The 27608-nt window shown below is 35.1% G+C and overlaps 1 protein-coding gene and 1 long non-coding RNA gene across 8 annotated transcripts in view; one reads left to right on the top strand and one right to left on the bottom strand.

Moving 5' to 3' along the window:
• Positions 1-13543, bottom strand: part of LYPLAL1 (lysophospholipase like 1) — a 131261-nt gene extending 117718 nt beyond the window's left edge. For 5 of the 7 annotated variants that reach the window (XM_064383511.1, XM_012459689.3, XM_012459688.2 and 2 more), the window contains exons 1-2: positions 13431-13543; positions 7988-8087 (exon numbers count right to left, since the gene is read on the bottom strand). In XM_064383511.1, the coding sequence (XP_064239581.1) occupies positions 7988-8087; positions 13431-13521 (191 nt within the window). In that variant the 5' untranslated portion in view covers positions 13522-13543. Of the gene's footprint in view, positions 1-7987; positions 8088-12326; positions 12476-13430 lie in introns of those variants that run through there. The other 2 variants (XM_012459691.3, XM_012459690.3) reach the window with 2 other exon arrangements.
• Positions 13544-13674: 131 nt separating this feature from the next.
• Positions 13675-27608, top strand: part of LOC135277471 (uncharacterized) — a 433990-nt gene continuing 420056 nt past the window's right edge. Inside the window, exon 1 of the long non-coding RNA XR_010345074.1 lies at positions 13675-13933. This is a non-coding gene — a long non-coding RNA (uncharacterized LOC135277471). The remainder of the gene's footprint in view (positions 13934-27608) is intronic.

The following is a 27608-nucleotide window of genomic DNA, read 5'->3' as shown; positions in this document are numbered from 1 at the left end:
GGTGGGTGTTGAACAATGAGAACACATGGACACAGGGAGGGGAGCACTATACACTGGGGTCTGTTGCGGGGGAGTCGGGGGGACAGTGGGGGGGTGGGAAGTCGGGGAGGGATAGCAGGGGGAGAAATGCCAGATATAGGTGAAGGGGAGGAAGGCAGCAAATCACACTGCCAAGTATGCACCTATGCAACAACCTTGCATGTTTTTCACATGTACCCCAAAACCTAAAATGCAATTTAAAAAAATAATAATTAAAAAAAAAAAAAGAACTCTGATTATGTATATCATAATCCCTACGGCAATCAGAAAAAAAATAGATAAAATGGTATATTAAAAAATGAATAATTCAATAGAAAGTGTAAAAGGGAAATAGAGGAATGAAAAGCAGTAGACCTAAATTCATGTATATTAATTGTTACATTAAATGTAAATTGCTTAAATCATTTAGAAGACAAATTATGAGGTAGGTTAAAGATGAAAACAAAGCCCAACTACGTGTTGTCTATAAGAAATCCACTTTAAATATAATAATATGGGTAGGTTAAAAGCAAAAGGATAGAAAAAGACATACTGTACAGCTCTAATAAAAAGAAAGTAAAAGGATGAAAAATGAAGTGCCATGTAAACAGTAAGCATAGAGAAGCTGAGGTATACTATATTTTTATTAAACATAGTATACTTTAGAGTATTACCACAAATTAAAAAGGAACAATTTATAAAAGTAGCCATAAAAAAGATGATAATAATACTACATGAGTATGCACCTAACAATGTAGCCTAAAAATACATAAAGAGAAAACTGACAGAACTAAAGGGAGAAACACACCAATCTGCTATCATAGTTAGAGATTTTAATACCCATCCCTTGGTAACTAATGTAACAACTTAGAAAAGTAATCACTAAGCATATACAGAATTTGTGTAATGTTTTCCAACACCTTGAACCATTAACATTTATAGAACATGATACACAAAAATGCACAATAATAGTCACCAAGACAGACCATATGCAAAGTCATAAAAAAAATCCCAATAAGTATCAAAGAATAAAATCATACAGGATATTTTCTCTAACAACAATGAAATGTAACTAGATACCAACAATATCTAGAATAGCTCTAAATATCTGGAAACTAACAACATATTTCTAAATAACTCATGGGTTATTTAGGTCCCACGGGTAATATAGGTCCTAGAACTATATTTTCCGTAACTGGCCAAAATAATACATTCCTTCCCACATGCCCTTCTTACAATGTAACTCTGTCTGGTACTTCATCAAGAGACAGAGGTCTATGTTTTGTCTGCTTGAATCTAAGTAGTCTTTTAACTAATGAGGGAAGAGTACTACGTAACTGCTAACACTAGGTCTTTAAAGGCAATAAAGCTTCCTTCTGGTCTTTAAAGGCAATACGGCTTCCTTCTGGTTTTCTTTAGACACTTGCTCTTGGAACCTAGACTCCATGCTGCCAGAAGTCCAAAATACTACATGGTGATGTCTCACATAGGTGTTACAGTAATAAGACCAAAGGAAGGTCCCAGTTAATATCCAGCATTATGCCATACATGTGAGTATGATTCCAGTTCCTAGCAATCACATCATGAGTCATCACCAGTCTTCAAGTTTTCCCACAGGAGAGTCCCCAGATCAAGTCATAACCACTGTCTCCTTTCTGAATTCTTTGCCCACAAAATTTGTGAATATAACAAAACTGTTATTATTTGAGGTGTCTGTTATACAAGTATAGAAATGGGACCATGAAGATTTGAAAACATTTCAACATAAATAAAAAGAGAAAAAATTAGTGGAACTTAAAGTAGTGATTAGTGAGAAATGTATAGATTTAATGTTAATAGACAGAAATAAAAAATGTAGGAATAGATGTAAATAAAATAGAAAGCAAATAAGAGAAAATAACAAAGCCAAAGCTGGTTCTATAAAAGATTAATAAAATTGGTAACCTCTTGGTAAGATGAACCATGAAATAAAAGAGAAAAGATACAAATTATTACCAGTAATGAAATAAAAAGTATCAACAACAAATCATAAAAGCATTAAAAGGAAATATCATGAATATCTTTGTGTCAATAAACTTGAAAAATCAGATAAAAGATACAAATTTCATGAGAAACACAAATAATCAAAACTGGCCCCAAAATAAATATAAAATCTGAATATTCTGTTTCTATGAAAGAAATTGAATTCGTCATCAAAACCTTTACACAAGAAAATCTTAGGTCCAGATAATTTCACTAGTGAATTTTATCAAACATTTAAGGAAGAAATAATATAAACAAACTCAGACACAGAGAAGGGAATCCTTCCCGATGCTTTTAAGAGACTAGCATAATCCTGATGATAAAGCTTTTCAAAGGCATTAAAGAAAATCACAGAACAATACTCCTCATGAACACAGACATAAAATTCTTTACCAAAGTATCAGCACAAAAAATTTAGATATATATAAAAAGAATAATACATCACAAAAGGGTTTATCCTAGGAATGTAAGGCTGGTTTATGACTTGGAAATCCATTAATGTAATTCACTGTGTTAACAAAATGAAAGATAAAAGTCATTATTATTTCAAAGGACACAAAAAAGCATTTGATAAATTCACAAAGAAACTCTCAGCTAATCTAAGAAAGAAATGTCCTCAATATAAAAAAAGGCATGTATCCAAAAATCCCTATAACGAATATCATACTTTACAGTGAAATACTGAACACTTCCCCTCTAAGATTGCACAGGAAGGGAAGTACTCACTTCTATTTAACATTGTACTGAAAATTCAAACAAGTTCAAAAAGCAAGACAAGGAAATAAAACACACACACAAAATTCATAAGGAATATATTAAATAAGTACTAGAAATAAGTGAATTTAGAAAGACAGCAGGATACAAGAAGATAAAAAAATTTATTTCTCTGTACTAGCAACAATCTGAAAATTAAATTTTTTAAAATTCAATTTACAATAACATGAAGAAACAAAATACTTGTAAATAAATTTAGCCAAAGAATTCTACACTAAAAACTCTGAATCACTTCTGAGAGAAATTAATGAAGACCTCAATAAATGGTGAGACATACCATGTGTATGTATTAGAAGGCATCTATTTCCTCTAAATCAAACTGTAGATTCTAGGCAATTTTAATCAAAATCCAAACAGGTATTTCATTAAATTGAAGAGTAGCCTCTAAAATTTACACGTAAATGCAAGTAACATAGAATGAGCAAACTTTCACCACTGGATTTCAAAATTTTCTATAAACTGTGTTAATTAAAATAATTTTATACTACTAGAAGATTAGATAAACAGACCAATGGAATAGAGTCTAGATAAGAATTAATTCAAATTATGTTCACAAAAAGACTTGTAACAAGAATATATATAGCAGCATTATACAGTAGATCTCAAAACTAGAAATAATCCAAATGTCCAACAACAGTAGACAGATAAACAAATTGTGGTAGCATTTATATAATACCTACTTTGAATTTTAAAATTGAACTATTGATATACACATATAGATGAATCCCAAAAATACCAAGCTGAATAAAAGAAGCCAGACAAAAGATTCCATTAGATTATTTCCTTAAAGGATTCCATTTAACTGAAATTCAAGAACAAGCCAAACTATGTCACAGTAATAGATATCCAAACAATAATAGCCTATGTGAGATGGGAGCTAACTTGAAAGAAGCAGGAGGACACTTTCTGGGGTAATGAGAATATTCTCCAACTTAATTGAGACAATAGCTAGATAGCTTTATCAAAATTCTCTGTACAATAATTTATGAAAATTAACTATGTACATACAATTTTTGTATTTCACTGTAAATTTTAAAGAAACATTTTAGAACTTATGTCCACAAGATGTCATTAAGAATGTGAAAATGCAAACCACAAAGAGAAGATATTTGTATTCATATATTCAACAACAATGACAAACTATCCAAAAAACTACAAAGTTCCAACAAATCAACAGAAAAAGATGACTAAATAAAAGAATAAGCAAATGATCTGAGTGGGTATTTCTTTTGAAGATATCTAAATGTTCAATAAGCATATGAAACAGTGTACAACATCATTAATATTAAAGAAATATGAATTAAAAGCACAATAAGATACCACTACATATCTACTGGTTTAGCTAAAATTAAAAAGACTGACAATGGAAAGTGTTCAGGAGGATGTGAGAAAAATGGGACTCTCAAATACTGCTGGTGAGGCTGTCAATTGTTATAGCCTCTCTGGAAATATGTTGGCATTGTGTACCAAAGCTAATAAACCTTACCCTGCTTTTATACATTTCATTTTCATTCATTTCTATAAATACTGGCTTGGGTAAAGGCAAATAATAGTAAGCATCATTTCAATGTAATGGGAGACTAGATAAATTCCAGGACAAAACTGGCCAACTAATAGGCAGGTGAACCCTGAATATCATTATGCCATCAATGGAATGATTTTAAAAGCCAAGTGATATCTTCAGTATACCTTATAGAGTAACATAGTCAATGTAATATCCATAATATAGAAAAACTTACAGGTTTACATGTGGTAAAAGAAAAAAACAGGAGAGATAATAAATACCAGAAATGTGGACAATATCAGAAAGTATGTAGCAAAATGTTAAAGCATGAAACCTTGATAAACTTTTAAAAAAGTGGTTAAAATTCATTTTTATCCTATATCAATCACATTAAAAAGAGTGAGAGTTAAGGAAGGCATGCATCTACCATATGCCTCCTTTAGATGCCACTGGAAAGGTAGCAAGCAAGGTAGATGACACCAGTCTCTCTATTAGCAGCACAAGAAACACTGCCATAATAGATGGAAGGCAGCAGCTATCCTTATAACCCCAAATGAAGCCATATTATGCTACAAAAGCAAGGTCAATAAATCTATGCCCAAACCGCTTGCCTAAACAGAGTAACATGTTAGGAACATCAGTCAGAAGTCTTAGAACAGCAAAGTACACCATGAATACCAGAGCATTCTAATAAAATACTATCTAACAGCATTCTGAAATTTAGAAACCAGTTAAGAGCTATAGGCTTAATAATACTGCAGTCCTCCTCAATTTGAGACTCATTAGTTAAAAGTGGTCCATAATCTTGTGCTCACTCAATTAAACTATTACGGGTCAAGTCCTAGGGCAAGTAACTGCAAGCCCTTATGAACAACAATTTTTAAGTTATTTACCACAACAAAATACACTTTTTAAAACCTCACATAGGCATAAACTATTATATAATTAAAATATTAGTATTATATATAAATACCCACAATTACTCATTCCTACTATACTATTTTAAATTATAACAACAAACAAATACTGCAAGATATTTATTCAATATTCACTAAAGTCTTCTATTTGTCAGGTTCTATGCTAAGTGCTTAGAGATACTGTATCCCTAAGTGTCTGTAAAGATACAGAAGTAAGTATCATATAAAATGCTCTAGAAAATTAGTCTAGAGCACAAGGTAGAAAACAAATCAACTAATTATAATATACTAAGTATGATATTATCTCTCTTAACTGACCTCCACTGAACTGCCTCATAATATTAACCAAAGCCGTGTATTCCTATGTCTAATGCTCATGGAAGAATAAATGGTCTAGATCAAGAGGTTTCATTCTTGCACCGCCTCACACTTTTGCTCCTACAAATGGAGCCTTATGTTTTTTATGCTTACCAAGAGTCAACTATGTTTGTTCTCAAATTTGTTTATGCCAGTTTAATTTTCTATTGCAATTAAATAATTTAATATTTAAAGTAATATTGGAAATCTATGTTTTGCTACTAATAAGTGAATGAGCAAACCAATGAGTATTGTATGCATAAGTAAAAATGATGACTTGATCTATAACTGTGGCTCCCAACATATTGCATATGGTAACTCCTCTTTAAGGTCTAAAATTAAGCTGTACAAAATGGCAGCCCCTAACCACATAAGGTTATGAAGCACATAAATGTAGTTAGTGCAACTTGAGGAATTTAATTTTTACTATTATTTAATTTAAATGTAACTAATTCGCATCCAAAATAAGATGCATTGTACATGTAAAACACATGCCAATTTTCAATGCTTTAGTGTTAAAAATATAAATTATCACTGTAATAATTTTATACTTATTACTTATTGGATATTTTCAATATACTGGGTTAAATAAAATATATTATTAAAATTAATTTTACCCATTTCTTCCTTCTTATAATGTGGTGCCAAGAAAATTTAAATTTATATGTAGCTCAGATTATGTTTCTATTGGTGAGTATGGCTTAAAATGTTTGATGATCTGTCCAAATAGCTATTATAAAAATGTATAACAAAAAGTTATTATGAAGCTGGTCTAATAATTTCATATTTTACTAAATCACAACAGTACCCACAAATAATACTTAATGCACATGGAGATTTTTTTGAATTTTCTGAAATATATCTGGCCTAAAGTTTGAAAAATACTGTCTAGAATTACTATCACAATCAGCCATGACATGAAATTCTTAAGATAAAAAATACTAATTCCTAGAATAAGGTTTTCAATGGTGTTATGACTATTTATCCAATTGTATTTATTTGAGGCAGAAATGAACTTATCTCTCATCCCCGCAGAAATACCACTGTTTCTCCCTTCCAACTTCAACTATCCTAAAAACCAGTAACAAGAAGCTCTTTTGACATTTTCAGAGACATGCAATTTACAGCACACACACAAAAAAACCCCATTGCTGATTGGGTCTTTTAACTACATTACCAAACTTTTAAACTCTACTAAAATTACATTTAAATAGTAACTTCTTTGAATCTTCACTCTTACATTATCCTTTTGTCCTTTTTTCAATGCTATCAATTAAAGTAAGTAAATTCTTATTAGTACATATAAAAACGTCCTTGAAGTTCTGGCTCTATTTCTCCTTAATACTAAGTTAATGGAAAGATAAAGCAAAGCATTTGCATAGTATGCCTACTAAGAAAAAAATCAAGAATAGGCTGGGCACAGTGTCTCAATGTCTGTGATTCCAGCACTTTTTGGGAGGCCAATGTGGGTAGATCACCTGAGGTCAAGAGTTCCAGACCACCCTGGCCAATATGGTGAAACCCCGTCTTTACTAAAAATACAAAAATTGGCTGGATGTGGTGTCATACACCTATAATCTCAGCTACTCGGGAAACTGAAGCAGAAGAATCGTTGGAACTCGGGAGGCAAAGGTTGCAACAGTGCGAGACTCTGTCTCAAAAAAGAAAAAAACAAGAACAGATTATGAAAAATCAGATTGGGGCGTAGTTCCACACATCATTTCACTTAACACAAAAAATATTGCCGATCCTTGATTTACAGCATGTGTTCAGAATAAAAGACTATGCAGATGTTAATATTTACAAAAAGCAGTTTAACCTCAAAACTATACTAGTTTTATTACTGTGAACTTTGTTGTACACACCTATAGCTTACATAACCTAAATATTTATTAAGTAGTCAATTCCATCTTTCTATTCTGGTTTACTGATTCAAAAAGCATAACATTATTTCTTAATAATCCTTTTAAATGTGGAAAGAATGTCATAAAACCCTTTTCCAGAGATTATGAACTCTGGCTTAACTAAATTAATAGAAAGATTATACTTGTTGGAGTTATTAAGTTTCCTTTTGGGGTGAATGTAGGGAAGAAGAAAGTATGAAAGTTGAGCAATCTGCAGGGCAAGAGGAAGCAGTTACATAAGCCATGCTTGGGACACAGTTTAAATTCAGAGCTTTAGGGAATGCTTTACAGAGAGGGAATAAATTATTCAACTGGCAAAACTTGGCCCAACAGTGTAACTGCAATAAAGAATACATTCTGAGGAAAAAGTACTCTAATTTAAAGTATCTTAAATACAAAATTAAGCTTAAAGAAAACCTAGTTGGCACATCTCTTTACATATATTTTATGCCACAGAGTTATATTGAGAAGTGAGATAAATTACTGCATACCTGGGAGGAGCTGTTGGATAAATAATTTTTATGTGTTGGAATGTTAAATCTTGATTTAAAACCTGCTTGATCCACATTCTTAAACCTCGTCCAGAATCACCTGATGAATCACAAAATCTAGATTAAAATAACTATTTTAGTAATACAATGCACTTAAAAGCAATCTAAAACTTTTATGCCACACAGAGGATGGAATAAGGGATTTAAAAAAAACTCCATATGTAATAATAACCATATAGAAATTGACTCATTAATATAAATCAACTGACCAAGCCTCAATAACTAGCAATAATTTTGATTATTTTATTCCTGGCTTTACCATTGATTACTTTGAAGATTTTGTTTAAGCTTAAGTTTTAAGTTTCCTAATTTGTTTAGCGGGTATTAAAGGAATAAATAAATAACTTGACTTTTCTAAAAACAATGATTTCCTTATTTATATGTGATTTTTAATAGTCATTTCTTATCTTATTCTTAATACTAATAAATTCCCAAAGTGACTGTTAAACTTTTGTAGTTAGAACAATCTAATATAATTTTCTTGGTTAAAAAAAAGCCCAAAAGATGTACTCAGTGTAATTTTAAACTTGAAGAAATTACAACTTAAATTTGAAAACATATTTACATGACCTAAAAGAATGATTATCTACTCCAAAGCTGAAAATAAAAACTTCTACAAAAATTAATATATATGTATTTACACAAAAAATGGAAGGAATATAAATCCATCTTATGTAGTCCTGAGGAGGAAATTGAGAGGTCACAACTTTAATTTTTTAATCAATTAACTCATTAGGGTGTCAGTTCAAAAACTTGTCTATTGAATCCCTGTTAATGTGTCACACACTGTGTTCACTGCTAGAGAGGCAACGATGGCGGGATGAGGGAGGAATAGAGTCCCCACTCTCGTTCAGTACGTAGCATATTGTGAGAAACAGAAATTAGTCAAAATATCACATAAATAAATGTGAAAGAGAAATGTAACTGCTGCAAAGATGAGACACTTGGTGCTGCAAGGATTTAGAACTGATTGGGTTAAGGAGTTCAAAGATAAATGCACTAGGCCTATAAACTCTGCAAGATTAAGTTTATAATGTATTTTATCTGAGTTATTTGTTCACCTACTGCCAAGAACAGGACTGACAAAAAGTGGGTATCCAAAGATAGTTGCTGAATGGTTTGAACTAAAGTCTGCAGGATGGTGACAAGTGCAATGCAGAAGTAAAAAGTATCTCAGGCCAAGGAAAGGGGAGGTGCCAAGATTCTGGACAAGAGGGAGCAGTATGACAGGTAAGAACTGAAAAGTAGTCTGTACTAAAAATACAAAAATTAGCCGGGCATGGTGGCACATGCTTGTAATCCCAGCTACTCGGGAGGCTGAGGCAGGAGAATCGCTTGAACCGGGAGGCAGAGGTTGCAGTGAGCCGAGATTGTGCCACTGCACTCCAGCCTGGGCAACAAAGGGAGACTCTGTCTCAAAAAAAAAAAAAAAAAAAGAACTGAAAAGCAGAGAATGAAAGGAAGAGCAGTGACTACAAAATGAGACCAGAGAAACTGTAGGAACCTGACAAATCTGTTCATGGAGAAGCCATGAATATTTCTGACAGAAATGTTGGCATGATTCTAAAGGATCAATCTGGAAGCCGTGTGAAGACAGAACTGAAAGAGAGCAAAAGTAGATGTACAGAGGTAGTTAGGAAACTACTGTTCATGCTTAGACTAGGGTGATGATGTAGATAGAAACAGATACTAGAGAAATTTAGGTGATAAAATTAATAGAGATTGACAACAGATTAGTTATGAAGGGTCAATAGTGAAAGGTTTCATGGATGACTAACAGGCTTTTGGCTGGAGTAACTGGGTGAGCAATAATACTAGATACCTGCCTAGACAGGAAACACAAGAAGCAACAGGTATACACAGGTTGAGTCTGAATACAACAAGTTCTTATACCATGGGTTGATGGAGCAGCTATGGCCAGCTAGAGGGGAGGACAAAATCCAGCCTAGGGTCCTTAAGGAGGATAAGCTAAGAATGGGTTTTATATTATTAAAGTGTCATTTCTTAAAAAGAAAGAGAAGGGAAAAACATGTGGAAGAGACCTTACATGACCCACAAAACGAAAAATCCTTACTACCTGACTTTTTACAGAAAGTGTGCCAACCCCTGCCCTACACTACCTGATGCCAGTACCCTCTTGGATATCCCTTCCTACTCTTCTCACTCTAGGCACACTAGCCTTATTGCTGTTCCTTGAACATGTCAAGGAACCTACCCTGGGGCCTCTGACTTGGCTTTTCCTTTGTCTAAACAGTCTAATCCAATATGTACATTATTCTCTCACCTAAGTCTAGCTGTAAAGTGTTATCTTCTGTCATCTTTGCAGTGAGGCATATCCTATTTAAAATTGTAACACTGTTCCAACTCCTCATCCATGGAAGCATTCCCTTATCCTGCTTTCTTTGTCTCCATAAAACTTACTACCTTCTACTACAGTATTTATTTCTTTCATTAGAACATAAGATCCATGAGAGCATGGATTTGTATTGTTCACTGCTTTATGATCAGAGCACAGAACAGTGCCTTACACATAGAGGCTGTGATATATTTCTTGAATGAATGGATTCATTAATTAATGTCTATCAGGCAGTTGAAATTCAAAGATTCTATTTTTCCCTATATATGAGTGACACAAATGGGTATCTCTAGATTTCTGTGAATGGCCCAGGGAGAAAAATATAGAGTGAAAAGACCTTGGACCATATTTAGAGAAACCCTATCATTAATGGCCAGGCAGAGGAGGATGAGTCTGCAAAAGAAAGCAGAAGGAGAAAATCAAGACAGAAAAAGAACCCGCAGAGTTTTTTGAGAAGGAAGTTCAATGTGGATGACAGTTCAAGTAAGAGGAAGACTGAAAAATGTCCATTACATTGAGTGACACAGAGCTTGAGCTTACTGGTGACTTTACCAAGAGGCTACTCAGTCAACTTGCTGAGCCTTAGTATACAGGAAGAAAGCCATAAACAAGACACATGGATTGGGCTTTGTGAGCCTAATAGCTTAATGTGGAATACAGACATTACAGAATTACAGATATGACTACCACTGAAAGAAGAACCAGTGTCCTATGGGAGAAAAACAGAGTGAATTAATCTGATCTGAGAGACTGAACAAAACTAATTAACCTATCATTTCTTTTTAGCATCTTAAAAGAAGGTCTGTCTTTAGTATTTTATTAATAGAAAAGGCTCAATTAAATTGGCTATATACAATTTACACTCTTATATGTTCTTCTATGGCTGCTATCTCCTAGAGGAGAATCTCAAGCTTTTAAGGTTTAAAAAAAAAAAAAAAACTGTCATTAGTAACATTTTTTCGACCTTGAAGAGTAAGAATGAAGCTGCAAAATAGCATCTATCTATCCATTCACAATATCCACTTTTTAAAAAGCTGGCACCTTATTCCAGAGTAAAACTGTTAGAACTGGTTAACAGTATGGTAAAACTGAGTGTGATAAAACTGTTAGAATTGGTTTGCCCATATTCTAATTAAACAGAAACGAAACATCTCCTATAACATAACCACATATATTAAAGTTTAATGTAAAATCATTAGCTGCTGAGGACCTACTGGATGATAAACACCTACTCCCAAAGACAAAGATGATAAAGAACTACTCCCAATAAGGGTTTTATTTACTTCAATGGAGATTTAAATATATAGGAATCACATTATACTTGCATACTTTGCAGAATTCTTTGCATAAATTCTTTGTTCAAAGTACAAAGGAAAATATATGACTGAATTTTAGAGACATACCCTTACAGGTTATAAAAATGTAATCTGAAATTTAAAAGAATAAGGATAGTTATTTTAAGCAAAGTGCTCCAGGAAGGAAAAAAAGAACACAGTCTAGGAGTTCTTCCTAAAGATAATGAGAATTGATTATTTATGCGAAAGGGTATAGTGTTGGGGAATTTCTGGGTACTTGTAAATGAACACTCTTGGAGCCCTAAACAGCACTACTAACCTCCTAGTTAAGTACCGCTGTCATCTTGCACACCTCACTTTCTAAATATATGTCAAGTCTTTCCCTTTAAACACCATAAGCCCTCTTCTTCCCTGTCTCCAAAACGATACATCCTGGTTCAAGCTTTTTCACCTTACCCAACCAGAGCCCTGAGTTTGAGGTCGGAGAGCTTTGGGTTCTAATCCCAAATCCGCCACCACTCAGTAACAGCTAAGAGACGTTGGCCAAGCTGCTGAACTTGTCTGGCCTCATTTTCAAAATAAAGAGAACACCTCCCACAACTGCCTTTTCCAGGTCTCTGCCCAGTACCTTTCCAATTCCCTTCCAATCACCATTCCTTTTAGCCTACCCGTCTCGGCTCAAAGACCACTTTCTTCGAAAAGTCTGACAAGCTTTTCATCTTCCAAATGCCTTAATAATGCCTAACCACATTTTCTTCTCTTACAATTCACTTGGCAGGAAACCAGGCACCGTCTTGTGATCTTCCATGCACTGCTGACTCAAGCTAATTGAATTGTTTTTGTTTTTAACTTTAGGTAGGCCCCCTAAGGACACGGGCTGCATCGCATTTCTTAAAAAAAAAAAACATTTCCTGAGAGCTTACCCTGGGCCAAGCACTGGGGGTGCAAAGATTGACACAAGGACCCTTACTCTCACAATCCAGTGGGGAGCTCATAATTCAGTGGGGAAGACAGACAAAAGTGATTACAGATGAGTGTAAGAAACGATACAGCATTAAGTACACGTTACTAAGGGCAGGCAGTGGAAGATATACCTGCCTTTGGGGCTCCTGCCCCTGTAGTCTATATTGGAAGTTTAATGACACAGGCGATAAAGGGGAAGGAAGGAAAGAGGAGCAGGAAAAAGGAAAGGGAGAGAAAGGACTCCAGCCATGGCACAGTGGCTCACAGAAAGGAGATACTCTGTAAACAGTATCTAAGTTAACTGTGAATCTCAATTGTCTACATTAGTAGGGGAGCCTGGAGAAAGCAATGGGCAATTACGACTGAAAAATCACTAGTAGCTGATCATGACAAAAACTAAATAATTTCCCTCTAGCAGAAGACTTACCTTACTAACTTGCTCTGTTTAAACTTGGGGCGAGGAATGGGGATGTGGTATAGGCTGCACTGGAGAGAATGTGTGGATGGAGGGCTGGCTGAGCAGCGGGACACAAGGCCCCTAAGCGAGGGTGGTGGGCCAGTGACCGCCCGATAGAAAGAGGAAGACTAAGAGGGGAGGCTGGGGGCAGGTGGCGCTGCCCGTGAATCCACAGCCGGGGCTGGAGACGGGTTAGCTACCCACCGGGCCCTATGTGGGCCCAGCGACACCTCCACTTGGGCAAAACTGGGGTAACCGAGGGGAGGATGTTTCCCGAGCTGTAGAAAACCAGGACGTAAAACTGAAATCCACCTGAGCCATGTAGGAAGATCAGAGAGGCGCTATGCCTCCCAGCCGGCGACACGATACAGCGTTGTAGAATTGACCCCGACGCAGCCGCCATCGCTGATACCACTGCCAGTCATGCGGCTCCGCCCCTGCGTTGCCGAGCGGGGCCGCGCACGCAAACACGCACGGGAGGGAGCCTGCCCGGGAGCGCGCATGCGCAGCGTGGCTGGCCCGCTCTCTGAGGAAATTTCAGTAGTTTGGAGTTAAGTTTGAGGCAGTTGTAACCTTACTGAATTTAGTTTTTCCAAGAATGGTATTCTACGTGTGTCAGCCTCGTATGGACTTCTGTAATGACTAATGGATATGTTTATATCCCGTGCATTTGCTGTAGAAATTTTAAATACAATCCCCAAAGTCAAGATTACCTGTAGAAATATTAGTCTCATTATGTTTAAAATTTAATAGAACCATATTTTACTTTTCACTTTGGGACTCGCGCAGGATGTTTGCAGCTCTTGATATACAGGGTAAGTCAGACATATAATAACTTCTCTTTGTGTCTCTTATTTTTAATAGTTTACAAAGCAAATCTAATTTATTGAGATTCTACTTTATATACCCATTAGAATGGCTCTTATAAAAAAAACAAAATAAGTATTTGTGAAGATGTGTAGAAATTAGAAACCTTGTTCATTTTTGATGGGAATATAAAATGATGTTGCAGCAATAGAAATAATTTGGTGGTTCCTCAAAAAGTTAAACATTGACTTAGCGTATGATCCAGCAGTTCCACTCCTATGTATACACCCAAAAGAAATGAAAGCAGGGACTCAAGCAAATACTCATACTTCAATGTTCTATAGCAGCACTATTCACAAGTACTAAAAGGTGGAAACAAATGTTCATCTGCAGATGGAGAGATAAACAAAACGTGCTATGTGCATATTGGAATAGAGTATTACTCTGCCGTTAAAAAGAATGAGATTTGGATACATGCCACAACTTGGTTGAACCTTGAAAACATTATGCCAAGTGAAATAAGCCAGACACAAAAGGACAAATAATTGTATGATTCCACTTACATGAGATATCTAGAATTGGCAAATGCATAGAGACAGAAAGTAGAATAGAGGTTACCAGGGTCTAAGGGAAGGGGGGTTGGGAGGTTGTTGTTTAATGAGTACAGAGGTTCTGCTTAGAATAGTGAAACATTTTTAGAAATGGGCAGTGATAATGGTTGTACAACATTGTTAATAAATGCCAGTGAACTGTACACTTAATAAATTTTATGTATATTTTACCACAATTAAAAAATACTAAAATACGGATTTTTTTCCTCTATAAAGGCTGAAACAGGTATCTTTTAATACTGAAGGCTGTGGCACCAGCAGGTCGCTCTTTCCTCATGTAAAATTTAACAAAGTAAAACAGTAGAAGCTTAAGTGCCATTAAACACTGGTCTTCCATTCATTGCAGTCTGCATCACGTTTAAGCAATTACAACTTATCTTTTATTTGTTCCAGGTAATCACCCTACTTCCAGGTAACTAAATTATTTACTATCAAAGGTTAGTTGCCAAAATCAACTCGCAGCTATCTCGGTGTTGTATTAATACCAATACCGTCAACCAGAATGGTCCTACATGCCATTAGTTAACCAGATCAAAAAGAAATTCTGAGTCATTTCTCCAAAGCCCATAGATCTGCAGCTAAGAGTAGTACAAGTGAAGTCCCTGAGGAGGACAGACTAGGGTAGGCTGAGCTCTGATAGCCAATTCTGAAAAAACGCCTCTGTCTTTTGACCTGCCTTCCACATATAAATTCTAGATAACCTTCCATAGCAAGGTGAGAAGAGGGCAGTGCTACTAGGAGAGACCACTTGGAGATATGCCAGGGAAGGCTTTGAGTTCTACTCTTAGAATTCCATTTACTAACAGAAAATCTTGCTGTACACCACCCCATGCTTTTGAGACAGCAAAAAATCAGAACATAGTTATTTAAGAGTCATGATTATTAATAATAATAAGCAACTAATATTCATGGGATTCACTAGGTGCCAAAAACTGTCATATATGAATTCCAATAAAACTCAATACTGTTACTATCTGCTTTTTTCAATGAGGCTCAAAGAGTTAAGGAACCTGGCTCAAAGTCATAGTGCCAGTCAATTGTAGAACCTGGATTCATATGCTGGGCCTAACTCCAGAGCACAGATTTTTAACTATTACCCATATTTACACATAAGTGCACAGAAATAAAGCAAGGGCATGTCCCAACTCTTAGTTCAAAAGCAAAAATCTGGAATTTGTATTGTGGCCCTTTACAGTCTCTATTTATTAGGTGTTCCTGTGTTTCTTTAGTTTTTCCCAAGTTTCCTGCTATTAGTTCCTGATTTGTTCTTCCAACTATTCTACCAGTTTAAACAGGTCAATAAGCAGATGGTATATACCAGAAGCAACCTTCTGTATTCTGAATTTCACTGACAACTCCAGCCTTCTCAGATTCATTATTAGAATGAACCAGATTCTTCCAAACCTAACCAAAGTGCTATTTTATTTTCAGTGATTTAAATTCTTAGCTTTGTTGCTATTCCTTTCATCTTTATTTATTTATTTATAGGATAAGCAAAGGTTTTAGATTACTATATTTAGAGATGCCATCTGGTAGGCAAACTGTTGAACAAAAATGTTTTGTTCCTTTCATGTTACTGTACTACTTTGAAATGTAATTAAGTTTCAGAATGGCTATTTGCTTCTTTTGTGGTGGATCTTTTGCCCTATGAAATGTGGGGGAATATTATTGCTGGAAGATTTCTATTCATACATTCCTTTACTTTTGTATAGCTCCTAATTATTTTTTTTTTGTTGTTACTTGTTTGCTTTCTGCCACTCTATAAACTAAAAAAAGCAAGTAAACAGAACAAAAGTAAAAAAATCTCCTGTTTTGCAGGGTTTCAATATCTATTAGGATCTAACATGTAAATGGCAAAGTTTAGTTTACTGTTCTTCAGCATGTTGAGAAATGCTTTAGGCTACACTTGGCTTAAAAAACAGAAAAGCAATTGACGGTTCAGCCTTTAAGATTTGTATATTTTGCCTGGGCACAGTGGCTCATGTTTGTAATCCCAGTACTTTGGGAGGCAGAGGCGGGTGGTTCACTTCAGGCCAAGAGTTTGAGACCAGCCTGACCAACATGGCAAAACACCGTCTATACTAAAAATACAAAATATTAGCTGGGTATGGTGGTGCATGCATGTAATCCCAGCTGCTCGGGTGCTGAGACACGAGAATTGATTGCACCCTGAGGCAGAGGTTGCAGTGAGCCAAGATCTTACCACTACACTCCAGCCTGGGTGACAGAGCAAGACTGTCTCAAAAAAGAAGCAAAAACAATAAACAAGATTAGTGTACTTGGTGTTTTCAAATGGTAACAGTTAAATGAAGTTGCATTAGTCATGCAGATAGTACACAGTTATGCATTTGTTGTTTGGCTCATTCTTAAGTATCAAACTATATCCTCTCTATTGGTTAGTTTTCATCTGTTGCATCATTGAGAGAGAGAGAGAAACACATATACATAAATAATACATACACATTGCACAAAATACTTCAACTTTAGGTAATTTAACATTTTTTATAGATTTAACAAAACGAGTTCTTTTATATATTCCCCCTGTTTATTCATGAAAGAAAAGCTAGAAAAAAAAAAAAAGCTTACAGGTCTTGAATTCTTATAAAACAGAAAAACTATACTTTTTAAAAATGAGCTTATAAACTTTAATATAACCATTGCCTCAGTTCTGGCGACCTTAATCTTTTTCAGTCCAGTCTTTCTAGATACAGATGTGGGTGGTTCCTCTACTTCACCCCACTACTAGATGTGCATGGTCTCATTCTCTTTTTAGAGTAGATGGGTCACCTGGGGCATTATGAGATGGGCTGCGATGGCATTGGCAGTGGGGGTAGGGGAATACATGAGTTCCTCAAACACAAACCAAACGCAGCCTTGGAACATGGATAGTGATTATTCTGCTGGATTATTAACAATCAATGTGATCCACACCAAAGCAGTGTGTAGGTCCTAGAGGAGGACAGTGAACTTTCCTCCCTTGGGTGCAGGCTACAGGGTCAGTGTATATGCTTGGACACCAGAACAAGGTTCTTTGCATTGCCATTTGTCTCCTCTTTCTGGGAAATGGGTCTTCTTTCATTTGAGCACCTCTCATGGCCAGTTCTCAAATTCCTAAGTCACCCTCTGTAAACGCTTCTCATTCAACTTCCACTCAGTGTTTATTAGTCTCAGTAGTCCCTCCTTCAATCTTCATATTTGTCTACGTACTGTAGAACCTATTTCTTTTTTTTTTTCTATAACAAATCTTGATGGCTTTTCAAACCCAGGGTAAGAATTAACAGCAACTCCTAATCAGGTTTTGGGTCTTTGAGGGGAGGGAAGTTCAAATCCTCCCATGAGAGGGGGAAGTCCTTGCATTGCATATGTTATTACAAAGAAAAGAAAGAAAAGCAAAAAGATTAATTTCCCTGTTAGTACAGTCTGAATGTCTACTGTATTTTGCTACATTTACGTAAGAGGAGATTAGATAGGTAGATATAAAAAATATTGAAGTAATGAAATGATAGGAGTTCCTGTTTCAGCTTCGGGGATGACAAGCTATGTAACATTAGGTCATTTAGTCTCATTGGACACATTTCTCCAACTGTGAAATAAGGGAGTAGGACTTGATGGAGAAGCCCCAGGTTCTACAATTGAGATCCTGAAAGAATTTAAACATATGACATGTGCCACTCTTTTATGAATATACCTCTGATATTTAATTCTGCTTACAAAATAATGGTTCCAAACTCTTAATTGCACTACATAAACTTTTATTTAATAATATGAGAAAGCTCAGCACATGTGATTCTCCTTCCTCCTTGCCTGGCTGAGTTTAGCAGCCTTAATCTCTTCCTATTCTTTCTGTGATGACTTTTAACAGGAAAAAAAGTAAAAAAGGACCTTTAAAAAAGATAATTAGAAAATATGAAGTCAATCTTTGCAATTTGGAATATGGTAGTGCAGTTTATTCTGAAGTAGACTATTTTCAGGATGTGTCTGTGTGTATGCATATCTCTCTCTGTGTATATATATATATATATGAATATTTTCTATATATGTATAATTGGCATCAAGGTATGAAAATGGATTTTCCATTGTCATAATTTTATATGAAGAAAATAAGGAAGCTTTGAAAAATTCACCTTAGTTCATATTCTAAAGGCAAGTTAATACAATTCATTTGTCTTATCATATTTCCAAAGAATTTATTTTCTTATAGATTGATGGCAAAATGTCAGTCTTCAGGAGCAGATATTCTTTGTGTGGGTTAAAAACGGATGCAAGTGTATATACCCAAAAGTATTGAAAGCAGAGGCTCAAAGATATATTTGTACACTCATGCTCATAGCTATACTATTCACAATAACTAGGAGGTGAAAACAACTCAAATATCCATCAACAGATAAATGGATAAATAAAATATGGTTTGTACCTGTAATAGAATATTATTCAGCCTTAAAAATGAAAAACATCCTGTCACATGCTACAACATGGATGAATCTTGAGGACATTATGTTAAGTTAAATAAGCCAGTCCCAAAAAGACAAATACTGTATGCTTTCCCTTATATGAAATATCTGAAGTAGTCAAATTCATAGAAATAGAAAGTAGAATGGTGGTTTCAAGGAACTGGAGAGAGGAGGTAAAGGGATTAGTAGTTTAATGGATATAAATTTTCAGATGTGCAAGATGACAAAGTTTGGGAGATTTCTTTCATAACAATGGGAATATACTTAACACTACTGAACTGTACACTTAAAAATGGTTAAGATAGTTTTACATTATGTGCTTTTTTTACTCACAAGTAGAAAACAGGATGCAAGTAACAAGGGAAGTTTAAAGCAGTGATTGTTCAAAATATTAATTTGTCATTCATTATATATTTTCATTTATATGCATTTATTTCATTTTCCCCACAGGAGTTAACAGAGTAAAATAATATAAATGAAAACAAATACTTTGTTAGATACTCTTGCAAACCTGAAAATCCACACACAATTTCAAAGTAATTATAAGCAAAATTGTCACTGATCTGTGGTAGAAGGTGCAATGGATTTGAGGTAGGAAAACCTCGGTTTGAATATTTTTCCTGCCATGGCTAGCCCTGCGAACTACTAAATTGAAGTTGCCTTAATAGCAAGAACTGTTTATTTCTTCGTATCCTCCTGAAATACCTATAACAATGTCTTAGATACTACTTGTTGGAGTTAAATTATGCTTTTAATTGAGTTATACTTTGAACAGAAAGGATGAACAAAGAGGGAAACACTACACTCCCCTGGCATCTACTTGTTACTTTGGCATGTAAGCAGTAACCAGAGGTAGACAGGTAACAGGCCACCTCTTGGAGAAAACCAGCCAAGGCCAGGGTCAGGATCACAATATTGGGACTGATTTTCAGCTTAGTGTGGGAAGCAACAGTTTTGAAAATTGCAAAGTCCAATGTCAAATTTTGTAGTGAGAACCAAGCAAAGCTAAATATGACCCTGAGCAAGGAATAAGTAGGTCATAAAAGACAAGGAAAGGAAAGAGTCATAATACAGGAAGACTGGTAGCTTAAAATGTGGCATGTATGATTGGAGTACTGAGGTCAGTCAGCCAATGAAGAAGGGACTCTATACTACGGCAAGGCAATTAAATTGATGGTGACAGTGGCAGGAGGTATTTATAGTCTCATTTAAGATTTAACTTAAAGTTACAGACCCCTCAAGTGAAAGGGAAACCAATATACACCACACACACACACACACACACACACACACTGTACTCTGAATGCTATTTAGAGGATTGTGAACCCACCAGAACTAATGAGTGAACCCCTTGAAATGTGAATCTCAGAGTGTGACTCACCTACCTCATGCTTTTATACTTTTGAGGACAGCAACACATAAAATTAATGGCCACAGGTCCTTTCCAATTCCCAACAAGGCAAAGCTTTATGAGACGTCCTGTGCTTTATGTCTTCAACTAAATCAACGCAGTACCATTTACCTGGTGCTAGCTATGATTGTCCAGTTTAATTGGTATAATAAAAATAATTAACTTTTATGGTGGTTGTCTCAGAAATTTTTCTATTATATGTACCTATCAGTAAAAAGTTTCTAGAACATCTCTTATAAATATGTATGTATTTATTTATAAATTATATTAATGTACTATTATAGTAATGCATTATGTGCATACTTAACATAGCAAAAAGTAGAAATATAAAACAGAGGATAAAAGTAAAATATAAACAAATTCTAATATTTTCTTTCCACGTGCCAAAGAACTGTCTTGTACACCCTTGAGGTATAGTAATCTTATTTAGAAAATACTATTCTTTAGGTTAATTAGGTAAATCTAAGCATGGAAACAAAAGCAAGTAAGGTCATTTTGATAGGAATGCCTCATTTTAAGAAAGTATAATAAATATCCCAAAGTCTAAATTTATAAGATAGATTATATATAACTATATAAGATTATATATATAACTTATATATAACTATATATAACTATATATATAAGACAGATTATGTATAACTTATATCTCAATGAATGTCTAATTCTTACAGGCTAACTGGATTTTTTTTTTTCATTTTCATTTCTCAATGTCTATAAAAGTATTCTTCACAGAGCTGTCTTTTTAAAAAGATGCTTTTATAGTGCATCTAATAGAAAGATTGATACTAGTTTTCCAAAAGCTCTTTGGGAACACACCTCCACTTACCTTCCCAGTTTTATATCTGGAGACATACGGTCTTATATTCTGCACTTTTCACCATGTTGAACACCAGGAGTTTTAAAAATGTGTGGAGCTACCTCCTGTCCCTTCACCTTTGCCCATGCTAATCTCAGCCAAGTGTGTAGCCCTCCTCTATTTACTTCTTCACCTGCCTACTCATCAAAACTCAAGTTTGTCTTTTCTTCCTTTGGTCAGTCCTCTTCTACTGGCTCCTAGCAAGCTCAGCTACCACTAACATAGCATTTGCACATTTGACTGTTTACTATTCTGCCTTTCTCTCTTTATACCTGCATTGTGTGCCTGAGAAACAATAATATCAACAAAAATAAAGAGCTTCCCCTTAGTGTTGGCACTATTTTAAGTCCTTAATCATTCTCTCACTTAATTACTATTTTAAGTCCTTAATCATTCTCATACACTTAGTGTGTGTGTGTGTGTGTGTGTGTGTTTGTAGAAAGAAGTTTTGCTTAATTTTTTTCTCATATTAATTTATACTTGCATGGTCATCATAGAATGTATAATACACAAAGGACAGTCACAAATTATATTATCCACGTCTGTCTCTATAGGAAAAGTATAAAAGACAAGCAATTTACTCCATAATTTAGATTTTAAAACACACACATACACACACACACACACACACACACACACACACTACACATCAGTTTTTGGAACCTTAACTGACAATCTCAACTGTTGCTTTAATAAGTACCAATAACAGTCTTTGAAAAACTATTTATCCAGGTATTTTATTTCTCTTTTCTAACAATTTGTATATTCTTCTTGCTAGCATTAAAATCAAAATGGAAAAACATTAATATTTTATTTATGAAGACAAGTGAGTTAACTCTAATAAAAATATTGATTCATGTCTTGCTTTTCTAAGAAATACCACCCATGAAGTCTGCTGGCACTTGCTGCTAGTAATAATATAACTTCAAGAAAGCCAGAAAAAGAACATACCTTCCCTTGCAAAAGTGGGAATTATTTATTTTTCTTAATAGAAAATGTGAAGTACATCAATATTTGGCTGAAAACAATTTAACAGCATATATTTACGTAGAAAATGGAAAACAGTAAAAGGGATTGTCATAAATTAACATAAACCATAATAATATATCTCCCTTTCTATAGACTGTAGGCATATAATTTAAAATCTAAAAACAAAGGATTAGATAATAAATTGTAGTCAGGTTTCATTAATTTAGCTAATTTTTAAGAGAAAGTTCACCCATGCTATACATATTTAAGTCTTCCTCTTCTCCACAAAAAGTATTTTATTTATGTAGGATTTTTACATCATGCAGATGGATGTGATAGACAAAAAAAGTATTTTTCATGGTTATTAAGATTATCATATATATTAACAATTTTCCTCTTTGCCACTTTTGTTAGAGAATAGTTGAGTTCAGCCATGTGGCATAGTTAACATCTGGAAGTCACTCAAGGTAATAACTACCATGGATTTGTTCCTTATTCAGAGGAGACATACCAGAATGGAAGTAAAGAAGGTAAATTCTATGTCTCTTTTGACACATGAGGACTCAAATCTCATCATTCTCTTTACGTCATCCATTAGGCCAGTAAAAAGATTGAACTGTCAAATAAATATGTTCTTTGTCCTAAAACAAACTTCCAGAAAACATAAAAATGCACTGAAAGTGAAATCTCTTGATTATTTCAGTTTACACAGGACCTGATTTTCATTTTGACCCATGGCCCTGGCCATAAACACAAGGTGCATGCATTTTTTTTCCTACAATTTGTGCTTTGTGTAAAGCACCAAGTTTCTCTCATAACATTATTCGCCAGACTTGTTCATTTCTGAGTGTGGAAAAAAATACAGAGTGTAATATAAAAAATTTAGCCATACTCTTTTACTGAACAGCAGTCATTTAACTGTGTTCCACATATCTCTAAGGCATTTTCAATAGTATCAATCCAAGAAGTTTCTCTCGCAATTTCTTTAAAATACAGTTTAATAATGATGACATTTTTATTTTGTCCCTATGACTGTTCCTGTAGATTCTATGGCATTTAAAAGGTTCATAGGAACTCAAAAAAAAAGACACAAATCTTGTAAAGAACCAGTTTTTTTTTTTTCATTTTAATAATGGCCTATGTCACAAGTTAGGAAGAAAGTAAAGGTTTTTCTTTATATACAAAGATTATGCTAATTATGGCAATTATTATGGGATCTGTAACTTAAAGTGAAGCTCTTTGAAGGCAGAACTTTAATTTGTAGCTATGGTTCTTGTTCTCAAAAGCTGAATGTGTTTTTAATTAGTGTCTTTATTGACTGGTGATTGACTAAATCCTTTTCTCAAAAGATGTCACCACATTCCACATTACTGTGCTCCTAGTTGTTCTGCTGCTGTTTCTTGCCTACCTCCTATGTTGTTTGAAGAAGTACTTACTGCTTCTATAAGAGTGTGTCTGTCAGGATCTTGCTATTTGCAGTTGATCCACTTAAACTCATTAAAGCCTTTAGGGTATTTTATGCCTAGACCAGTGAAGGTGTATTGTGATCAACATAATTTGAATTCAAGTAGATGAAAATCTCATTGTAAAGGATACAAAATCAGCAATAACTCACATACCCAGATGTCTCATGGCAATGCAGAATTGTCCAGTATTCACCACTTGCCCAATGTAAGCAGAAGATTCTTAAAAAGTTTTTAATAATCTTTCCTTCCAGAGTAAAATCAGGAATCAGTTTCCTAGAGATTATGTGGAAATGAGGCAGACTTATCTTCACAGTGTTAGTCATCCTCCAAATTCAACTAGATACCAAAAATTTAGTAGCTGTTACCTAAGGATAGATAATTACCTGAGGATCAGTAATAGAAACTTTTCATCAAACTTAATCAAGTTCATTAAAATGTTAATAGCACTGCTAGATTGCCTGCTATGCCTGAGCACTATTACAGAAGCTAATTGGTAAGTCTGTACTATTAAAAAATGTGTTGGAACCTACTAAAACTAACCAAAATGGTTCTTGTTTTTACCATTTCCATGATACTTAACATTAATAACACAAAGAGTAGTAACAGGCTGGTCATGGTGGCTCACGCCTGGTAATATCAGCACTTTGGGAGGCTGAGGCGGGCAGATCACCTGAGGTCAGGCATTCAAAACCAGCCTGGTCAACATGATGAAACCCCATCTATACCAAAAAAAAAAACCCACAAAATAGCTGGGCATGGTGGTGGGCACCTGTAATCCCAGCTACTTGAGAGACTGAGGCAGGAGAATCACTTGAACCCGGGAGGCAGAGGTTGCAGGGAGCCAAGGTTGTGCCATTGTACTCCAACCTGGGCAACAAGAGCAAAACTCCATCTCACACATGCATGCAAAAGAATAGTAATAATAACAGGGGAATGAATTTGTTCATGGAAATCATCTGCTATTTGCAGAATTTGCATTTGTTTGTAAGGAAAATACTCCAGTGCCACATTTTATTGAATGATGGAACATAAAAAGGTAATATCATACAGCTTATGTAACTGCAGCCTTGTATTGTGTCCTTTAATATACACTCAATATACTCAGATACTTTTTGGGAATTTGAAAAGGGTCATTTTTCAGTGGCTTCTTCATGTAATTCTACATTTTAAAAGGTGCAAACAGGATTTCCTTCTTTTGTTCCATTATTTTCTAATTTGCACATGATTTAGACTACCAAAATGGTACTTCCCTCAAATGTTAGTTAACGTTTTGGGTTTCTAACTAGTATTTATAGTTTTTGTTATTATTTACTACTACAATGCGTTATTAAGTTGTAAGTGTTTGACTATATATTGGTTGAATCCGTTGAAAACTTTATCCAACAAAATAGTATAGAATGTTTGTAATTGTAATGTACTATGCAAAATGAGAGATAAACCAGACTTTGTTTCTACCTTTAAGGAGTTTACATTTAGTAAAGAGACATGAGATGTATACTTACAAAATAAGATAACTAACAATAGCTGCTATAATAAGGTCATAGCAATTTTTTTTACAAGTTCAGAGGAGAGAATAGATTTCTAGCTGTGTAAAATCAGGGAAGGTATCTATAGAACAGACAATCATAGTTCTCTAAATACTATAATCAGAAATTCCCAGCCACTTGAGTCAATAGCACCTAGGAGCCTTCAGGTAGTGCTTAGAGCTACTCTGTGTCCTCTTGTTTCATCGAAGTTCAGTATTTCCCTATGAGAAAGGAATGTACCCTACCAATGCACCCTCATGCCTCTCTTTTCTTGCTTACCTTGTTCTGGCTGCAGCTCATTTATTTCAAGCCCTTGTGTAAAGGGATTTTTTTTTTTTCTGTGATTGATTTGGGATCTTTTGCTAAAACAGCACGTTCTCTGTGATTTATTAGGCTTGTGTGACTTGGATATAGTAAACTCACAATAGACATTTACTGATTGAATGTTGAATGAGTGACTCGTGAGTGATTGAGTGAGAGGGTGAATGAGTGGGTGAATGACCATCAGCTGGGAAACAAACCAGCTCAAGAAAAACAGCTGGGTCCTGACTATATGATGTCATATAAATTTCACAAGAACTCAGCATCATTCTTTGAACTCTGTTGTAGTTATTCAATAAATATTTGTTGAACATGATGTTCCTCAAAATCCTCAAGTTGTACACTTGTATTATAGTATTTACATTGTTAGGGAAAGCTGTCTCCTTGTAAAAGGGATAATCCTGTTTCACTACTGCATAAATAGATCATTATGCAGTGTTTCCAACAGCTTTTCTAGAAATGACCCCTTTGAGGTTCAAAAATGAACCAAAAGTGATTAGATTTTACAAATGTTATGCCACTTCTTATTACATATAGTATTCAATAAAAATCAAATCCCACAAAACAATTCTGTTTGCCCCATGGGCCTACTACCATAAAGTCTCATTGTTACAGCATCTACATTCTGGCATTTGTTTGTCAAAAATGGGGTGGAGGTAAAAGTATTCTTTTTGCCAGTTTATGTGATGCCATAAAGCAGTATTTTTCATTTTTCAACACTTATTAGCTCAGCTCCCCAGCTGTGTAGCACCACGCCCTGGTGTGAAATTGAGAGAGAGAGAACTCTGACAAGTTTATATTGGCTTAAATTTATAGCTTTCTTTTGGGTGGGGGAAGGGATTTTTTTAAAAGGACATTGTAATTTTGTGATGTTGTATTACAAAACCTCTATAACAGGAAATAATAGCTATGGGAATAATTATCAGTATATTGTGTTTGGCTCCCCCAAAGCCATATTAGCAGCTATGTATTTAGAAGAAGAGTGAAGTAGGAAGTTATTAATTAATTGTTAATGAATTGATTGACCCATTTAATCTAAGCACTTTGATATCCTGCAAAATGTGTAGCTGAGTGTCTTGCATGAAAAATATGTTTAAATATGTGAGCCAATAGAGAAAAATACAAACTCCACTTAAACAGTTGGATTTTGACATAATTATTTGTATAATTGCTTTAAAACTTCATATTGCTTGTTTTCTAGAGAGCAATTTCAAAAGGACAAAATTAAATTGATTTCACAGAAGGTTTGCTATGGTCACCAGGAAATGGATTAAAACAATTATTGTAGCATGATGTAGCACATTGAAGTGAAATTATTGACTACAAGCTAAAAATTTTAAGACCAACGAATTTAATCCTTGGCTGCTTCTTTCCTGCTCTCATATACACCCTAGCATGCGACAAACAAGGGGGCGTTTTTTTTTTTTTTTTGGAGTCATAGTCTTGCTCTATCACCAGGCTGGAGCACAGTGGCCCAGTCTGGGCTCACTGCAACCTCCACCTCCCGGGTTCAAGTGATCCTTCTGCCTCAGCCTTCCTAGTAGCTGGGATTACAGGCGAGTGTCACAACGCCTGGCTAATTTTTGTATTTTCTTTTTTTTTGAGATGGAGTTTCGCTCTTGTTACCCAGGCTGGAGTGCAATGGCGCGATCTCGGCTCACCGCAACCTCCGCCTCCTGGGTTCAGGCAATTCTCCTGCCTCAGCCTCCTGAGTAGCTGGGATTACAGGCACGTGCCACCGTGTCCAGCTGAATTTTTGTATTTTTAGTAGAGACGGGGTTTCACCATGTTGGCCAGGATGGTCTCCATCTCTTGACCTCGTGGTCCACCTGCCTCGGCCTCCCAAAGTGCTGGGATTACAGGCGTGAACCACTGCGCCCGGCCAGGGGGTGATTTTTAAAACTGCATCTTGAGTGAGACAGTACAAGTAAACTCAGATCAAACTCCTTATATTTATATGAAAGGCTTAACTATCAACACAAAATCAGATTTTTAGCTTTCTTATAAGTAATACTTTATATTGGAAGTTGAGTGGACAAAGAGCCTTTACACATCCTAAATAAGCTTGA

This window comes from Aotus nancymaae, unplaced genomic scaffold (assembly GCF_030222135.1).
Source record: "Aotus nancymaae isolate 86718 unplaced genomic scaffold, 86718_ANA_hifiasm-v0.15.2.pri h1tg000032l_0, whole genome shotgun sequence".
Lineage (NCBI taxonomy): Eukaryota > Metazoa > Chordata > Mammalia > Primates > Aotidae > Aotus > Aotus nancymaae.
This window is presented reverse-complemented; position numbering and strand designations above follow the sequence as displayed.